Here is an 8,058-nt window from a genome sequence, read left to right as displayed (position 1 = left end):
AGTTTGAATTAATTATAATAATCCACGAATCCGCGTGATTTTTTCATATATTTTTGTTGGCAATTTTTATTTGATCAGCTAAGCGGGTTACGGTGATAACAAAAATCGATGTTGGATTTTTCTTGATCATTCGGCCCACTAAAATTGCTAATAAAGCTAAAAAAAACTATATTTTTAAAATTTTTATAAAATCGGAGAACAACAAAGCTTGCTTACATTTAAAGAAACTAAATTACTGTCGTGGAGAATTATGGTTTGCATGCTCTACTCTATAATTAAGTAGGATTTTTCTATTTTTGCCAACTGGAATTTCTCTAATTTCATCTTTTGTCAATGGAGTAATCTTTCCGCTTTCGATGTTTATTTTCGCCCGTACTCTTCTACTTTCGGGACCTTGAGGTGAATATATTCCAGCAAGTACATCATTCGTCTTTAATATTCCAAAGACGTTACCATCAGCTGTTGACAATACAATTTGTTCTTGGGTTGGTGGGGTGACAAAGCAATTATTTCGCTGATATAATAGAATTGAATTATCCACGGGAAAACTGTATCTTCGAAGTTCAAATATTCGGCTTAAATTAGCATAGGAAGTAAGTCGAATAAATTCAAGGTGGTCAAGTTCATGTTGAAGTCCTAAAGAACCATCGATTTTCGTAGGTGGCACCATAAACGTGGCAGAAGGAGATCTAGACCTGGCACGAAGAGAAGGCCCTTCAGAAGAAGATAATCTGCCAGGAGGAGACCTTGTCTGAGAATAAATCCTCGCTGGAGAAAGAGACCCTTCAGGTGAAAGACGTCTGTCTGATGGATCTTTTTTTGAAATTTGATAAATTTCATTATTTATTCATTATCATTATTTATTCATTTCCTAATTACAGTAGAATCACATAATGATGGTTGTACAAATTTGGTTGTTAGATTTTTGTTTTGATTTAAGGAATTCAGAGTATGGCATTGAAGTTAAATAATAAAGTGAATTCAGAGAATTTAAGAAATTAAAGGAATTCAGAGAATTCAGATAATTTCAGGAATTCAAGGAATTAAAAAAATTCAAGAAATGCATAGAAATCAAGAAATTTAGAGAATTCAAGGATATCAGAAAATTGAATGAGTTTATAGAGTTAAAAGAACTTAGAAAATTCAAGGAATGCGGAGCATTCAGTGAATTCAGAATTGAAAATTCAGAGAATTTAAGGAGTTTCCCATTTATCTCGAGCACTGAACATTTTGAGTAAATTCTTGCATCGGATTCGGTTTTAGCAAGAAAAATTACATGGAAAACCAAAAAGATATTACACTTTCATTTAAATTCTGGATTATGTAATTTGTTTGAACAATAATATTTAATGCAGTTAATCAATGTTACACTGAAAAGTAATGATGGTTTATTAACATGAAAAATATAGAAAAAGAAGAGACTGGTTATTTATTAGCGAGGTAAAACACACGGTTTATTCAACAATAATCAATTTCAAACATTATGCATTAATCAGCCCATTTTGTCGGCAGTTAGATCTATCCGAAAATCAATCAAAGGAAAGTTTTAAAAAAGCTCATCTTAGTTGATTCGTAAATAATCTTTCTATAGAATTCTTTTATCTTTGAAACACTGTGCGAAGTAAGGATTTCGCCCACATTTTGACAATTGAGACTATAATTAAAAATTCAATTTTTTATTTTGAAAAAGTATATTAGGTTTTGGGAAAGTGATCTTCCAAAGTTTTTGAATTTGATTGAATGTAAGAACTAAACTTAAGCAAAAACGGTAAATTTGATAAAAAGCAGCTTTTCTAGCCATCTATAGTGTGAATAAAAAAACAAGCAAGCTTGTCCTTCTAAGATAGTAATATTTTTATATTATCATTCATTCTAAGCTCTACAAGCAGTATTTGAAGATGGTTTAAACCATTTACCAATTTTGCAGAAATATTTTGGAAGGTGTCGGTCCAATTTGGTTTAAAAACAAACAAACCAAATTTGAAGGACCCATTTAGAAATAAAAAATATCGTATTTGTTTGACGATAATACCGTTAAATAATTTGATTATGGCTTTAGAGCACAAAAATATTTGTAATGATATCAAAGGGGTGGTAGATTTCATCTGTGCAGAACAGTAGCGGTCTGAAAAAACCGTTCCTTTGTAGTTTGTAAACTTTATACATAAATGGTTTCAATATTTTCATATAATTCATTGCAATATTTATAGAAGTTCATAATATAAAAAAATACAGACCTATAGTAAATTTCTTATATAAAGAAAGAGCATACAATAAGCTCTCTAAATTATTATATAAAATAAAATTATGATGTAATTTTTAAAATAATTTTCTTTGAAACATTTCAAATCAGATTCCATGCTTGTAGAATGTTGTTTCGTTCAAGAGACTATTAATAGTTTCAAATTGTGATTATAAAAATTATTTATATTAATAACGCTTTTATTAAGATTTCTCATTTGTACTGGGGTTACCTTGATAGTTCGTATTTTCGCTACTTCTCCCAAAATTTGCCAGAAAGTCTCTTGTTTTGGGTGGCGTACCTGATGAAGTTACTGTGAAATGACAGAGAATATTGATTAATTTTTAACCTAATATTTTCAACAAGAGATATAATTTTAAACTAGAAGACAAATTTTTGACAAAATAGATACATTTTCAAGCATCAATTAGAATTTTAATCTGAACAGAATAAGTTATTTTCACTAAAGTTAAATGATTAGTAAAATTTTCATCTAAAGATATTGTGTTGAATAAAAACAAAAACGGATTTTGCATAAACTAGATTAATTTTTAACCATTGACTTCACATACAGACACCGACAAAAAAATCTTGTAACTCGAGCTAGATGACCATATCCTAAAGTTTTTCAGTTCGCTTAATCCTAATCTGGGATCTGTTTGACATCATCATGTAAAGATCAGGGTCAATTATAAGTCAGAAAGGAGGAAACCATTGGATCGAAGAAAACGTCTACTATCAGACATTTTTGGGTTCGCTAAATCTGAATCAGGTGTCATTTTTACCCTATCAGGTAGAATAAGGTGCTCCTAAGATCAAAATCGAGAGAACAACTCAATAAAAAAACGTCTACTACTAGACGTTTTAGGGGTCGCTGAATCCTAATTCGTGGTTGATTCGACCCCTCGAGTTGGATTAAATGTTTTTCTCAGTTTTGACCTTGCGATGACCTCCATCATGTTCATATTCTGTTCACCTTGATCTTGATCTGATGGTGTCAAACTGACCACAAGTGCGGTTTGAGCGACCAAGAAAATTATTCTTTAATAAGTTAGTCCAAACCACCACGCAGTAGTAGCATTTCAAACCTGAAAATGTGAATTTTTAATACAATAGATTACTAGAGATGTTTTCTTAATTTCAGCTGTGAACCTTGCAAGAGAATAGTTTTTAAATAAAAAGGTCCTTCTATTAAATCTGCAATGCATTTCACTTTTAATCATGGCCTCATCAGGACTCTAGCAAGTGTAGAAGTACATGGAAAGAGAATTTATATTATAACTCGACCATTAGTTTCATTGAAAATACACAATATTTCCATTTAAAGCTTACAACAAATAACCTTCCTAATTTTACAAAATTGTTTTTATACACGGTGACCCATTTTAATCTATAATGCGAAATATCTTCTTAAATACTTTATCTAGGAAGAAATGGTTCTGACAAAGGTTGACCAAGACCGAGGGGGACATTTGACTGTACCATCAATTTTTACCTTAATGTAAATTTTCAATGTCAAATGGAGAAATTTTCTTGAATGAGAAACCCTATTTTTGACTGCAGATTTGAAAAGAGCGGGAAACTTCACGTCAAAAACGTTCACGATGCTTCCAAAAGTCAATGAAATGTTAAGGTGCCTTTCACCTTAATTTTATTTTATTTTAAAGCTGGTCGTTACGTAACAATTACAAATTATCAATTTGAAACGACCAAAGTTAAAATAATTCAGCTTAAGTTTGTTGGTTTAATCCGATATATATTTCTTCCGAAGGATTTTTGAACGAAAGAAGGAAAACTTGTCGAATATCCGGGGTTTTGCGAGATCCTCGAATCAATAAAATGTTGAAAAATCGACAAACTTTTTGAGGAAATGATTATTTTCCCGACAAACATGAATTTTGCGATAGATAGAAACCATCGGGTAGCAGGCAGCAGCATTTGAAAGATTAGAAACGTTTGCTAATTTATTTTTCTACTTAAAATTCTGACATAATAGAAGAATTCTAGAGATTCATGGCTCTTCCAAAGGGCCAGGTCTTGAAGATGGTGTCCCCAAATTTTGCGAAATACGTTGTGAAATGTAGCAAAAGGCAGAGAGAACTGACATGCCCTGTCTGTGTTTTTGTAACTGGATTTGTGATGAACCGCCAGGCTAGCTATTACTGTCACTCTATACGCGGAATCGGGGCGCCCTTTGTTATCGAACTTTTACAAAAAGTAACTGAATTTAAAATTTACAATAATGGCGCACTTGAAGTTCTATGCACAAATATCAAGCAAAAACTCTATTTGAAATATATAGAATAAAGGCATTTAAATTATAATTTTAATTTCAAGTTTGTAAAAATATATGTCTGAAAATTAAAAAACAAAAAAACTCCTAGTTGTGCATTATCTTAACAAATAACAAACAAAGGTACCATTTAAAAATTTAATTTTGAAAAAGTCTTGCTTCTTGTATCTTTTACAATTGGAAAAGTAAAAAAATGTCTTAAAATTTTTCTTGAACCAAAAAGTAGAAAAAAACTGAAGGATTTATAAAAAAAATTGATGAATGTTGCATATAATAAGGCAGGAAACTCCTAATTTTTACTATAACATTACAGAAAAAGAATTAAATATAATTTTAAAAATGACAAATACCTTGAGAAAATATTTAAAGTATTTTTTTTATTGTTTACTTCAAAGGCTTTTTAGAATTTTAAACTACATGTTCTTAACAAATGCGTAAAGTTTTAAGGTAAAATACAGTTAGGGAAGATCCAAAAAACGTCACATTTTTTTCAAAAGAAAAAAGAAAACAAAAAGAAAAAAGATGAACTGCCAGGCTAGCTGTTACTTTCACTCTATACGCGGAATCGGGCGCCCTTTGTTATCGAACGTGGGTCAAGACTACAATTCTCAAAGGGGGAAACCTCTTCTGGGACATTGACTTTTTGATGAAACTATCATCAATCGACATTACTTCAAAAATAATAAAATATTTGTCCTGGATTTTTTAGTCCCTTTTAAGAACTATGAGCGTTTGTAAATCATTTTAGCCAAGGGTGCAGAGACTCTACCGGTTCGCGCGCATGCACTACCATCAAGATCCACTGGTCCAGTAGAGCAGAGTCTGACTGGTGACAGCGCTGCCATGGGTTAGAATCTTTTTCTCAACTTTTTTTTTATATTGAAAACATGTCTGCAAGATATTTATTTCCCAGTAGTATTTTTCAAACAAATAATTTATTCATCAGGAAAGTATTAAAAATTATTACTTGACATATTTACAATACGAAAAAAAAAGTTGTGGAAAAGATCGAACCCATGGCAGCGTGATCACCAATCAAACTCTGGTCCACTGGACCAGTGGATCTTGTTGGGAGTCCATGCAGGCGTACCAGTAGAGTTTATGCACCCTTGGCTAATGTGATTGACAAACGCTCATAGTTCTTACAAGGGACGAAAAAATTCGGGACAAGTATTTTATTATTTTTGAAGTAATATCGATTGATGATAATTTCATCAAAAAGTCAATGTCGGAGAAGAGGTTTTCCTCTTCGCGAATTGTAGTCTTGACCCACGGTCGATAACGAAGGGCGCCCCGATTCCGCGTATATAGTGAAGGTAAAAGCTAGCCTGGTGGTTGATCACAAATGCAGTTACAAAAACACAGGCAGGGCATATCAGTTCTCTCTGCTTTTTGCTCCATTTCGCAACGTGTTTCGCAAAATTTGGGGACACCATCTTCAAGGCCTGGCCCTTTAGAAGAGCCGCGAATCTCTTGAATTCTTCTACTATTTCAGAATTGTGAGTAAAAAAATAAATTATCAAACGATTCGAATATTTCAAATGCTGCTGTCTACTACCCGCTGTTTTCTATTTTTCGCAAAATTCATATTTGACGAAAAAAAAATCATTTCCTCAACAAAATTTTTTATTTTTTAACATTACATTAATCCGAGGATCTCAGAAAACCCCGGGTACTCGACAGCTTTTCTTTCTACCGTTCACAAATCCTTTGGAAAATATATATGGAATCAGTGCCGTACCTATTTAAAAAAAAATAAAAGTCAGATGGAACCAACACACTTAAAAGGATTTTTGTATGTTCTGACCGATCGAAGTGTAGTGGCAGGAATTTGTCTTTTGTTATAGTGGTTTAATAAATTCACATTCCATCACGAGAGAATTGCTATTTGGTGTTAAGCGTTTTTGTTTATTGAAATAATAATCCTTTTCGAAGCCTAATTCGAAAAAAATTTATTATTAAAAAATTCTAAATGCTACCAATTTCATATGCATAATTAGATCAAATGAAATTGGAAGAAAAAAAATTAGGTATTTTTCATTTTTGTGACATTTTGATAGCTTCCAAAGAAGTTTAGGAATATGGCTGATTACTTGCCTACTTAAAGTTTTGATATTACATAATCATTGTATAATCATTTTTGATGAAAGTCACGCTTACTACGCTGCTGCATCAAGACCTTACGCTGAACAGTTTCCAGGCAGAAGAAATCCTACTGATTGATCAAAAAATACTTTGACTGAATGAGCTCACAATGGGATTTTTGTTCGCGAACGCCGACATCATGAGTACAACGAAAATAATTCACGACCTGTAACTGTTCCAGCAGCTGTTCATGTTGATAAAAAAATCAGTACTTGACGAACTGAAAAAGAGATAGGTATACCCATAAGTACAGTAACAAGAATTTCAAGATCTCTGAACTATGATGCTTACCTATTACTTTCACGCAAGTCTGAAGGCCCTATTATACTTCAGCGCGTATTAATTTTGTCAGTGGGCTTTGCAAATGGTATAGACTGATCCTAGTTTCTTTCGATATGTACTTTTTGCAGATGAAAGTAAATTTTACAGCAACGGACAGGTCAATAGACATAACTGTCCCTATTGATCGGACGAAAATCCTCACTGTTACATACCGAGGGATCATCAAAATCGATGGAGTGTTATGGTGTGAGGCGAAATAGTAAATAGCTATTTAATTGGACCCTACTTTTTTGACGTAAACGTTGACACACACACTCACTCAGAATTGTTAAGGGACCATTTACCTGGACTATTGGAGAACGTTGACTTAGCAACAAGCCAAAGAATGTGGCTTTAACAATATTGTGCTCCGACACATTTTTCACTCATCGTTCGTGAGTTTTTGAATCTAAATTTCAATGATAGATCGATTGGACGAGGAGGACCATTCGAATGGCTCGTCTGCTCACCAGATCTTTCATCACCTGATTTATTTTTATGAGGTTATATTAAAAATCTAGTGTTATCTCAGCGACCCATAACAAGTGATGATCTTATGGAACAGATTCGGGCAGCTTGCGCAGCCATCTCTCCAGAAACTTTGCTGAAAACTGTGGCCGCTGTGGAAAGACGTCTACGTTTGTGTTTTCAAGGCAATGGAGAGCACTTAGAAAAATTACAACGCATCTCATTGTAACAATGGTAGCAATGGTGAGAAGCAAGGGGACTCACGTTAATTAACCACCCGAAACGAAAGAGGCAAGGGGACTCACATTAATTAACCACACTAAACGCGAGAGGCAATGGGATCTCACGACAAGAAAACACCTCAAGAAAACTGAACTTACTGCGTTCACGCCGTTGTTTCTGGGTAACGCTAAAAGTAAGGACAAAGTGTCCTTTTTTATAACTAGTCACAGAGAAGCAACATTGTCAAGATTCTCACTTTTGTAACTACCAGGTGTATAAATATGAAACCGGTATTTTTTCAAGAAAAAAACACATTTATTTCAAGAGAATGATAACAAATATTTTATTCAAAGTATGCGCCCTCGCT

At 33.1% G+C, this 8,058-nt stretch overlaps 1 protein-coding gene across 2 annotated transcripts in view; it reads right to left on the bottom strand.

Annotated features, from left to right (window-relative positions):
* LOC117171635 overlaps nucleotides 1-8,058 on the bottom strand; it is a 20,864-nt gene that overhangs the window by 4,427 nt on the left and 8,379 nt on the right. For both annotated transcript variants that reach the window (XM_033359121.1, XM_033359122.1), the window contains exon 3: nucleotides 2,475-2,555. In XM_033359121.1, the coding sequence (XP_033215012.1) occupies nucleotides 2,475-2,555 (81 nt within the window). The remainder of the gene's footprint in view (nucleotides 1-2,474; nucleotides 2,556-8,058) is intronic.

The sequence above is a fragment of the Belonocnema kinseyi genome, chromosome 4, assembly GCF_010883055.1.
Source record: "Belonocnema kinseyi isolate 2016_QV_RU_SX_M_011 chromosome 4, B_treatae_v1, whole genome shotgun sequence".
Classification (NCBI taxonomy): domain Eukaryota; kingdom Metazoa; phylum Arthropoda; class Insecta; order Hymenoptera; family Cynipidae; genus Belonocnema; species Belonocnema kinseyi.
The sequence above is the reverse complement of the archived record's forward strand: the minus strand, read 5'-3'. Positions and strand labels throughout refer to the sequence as shown.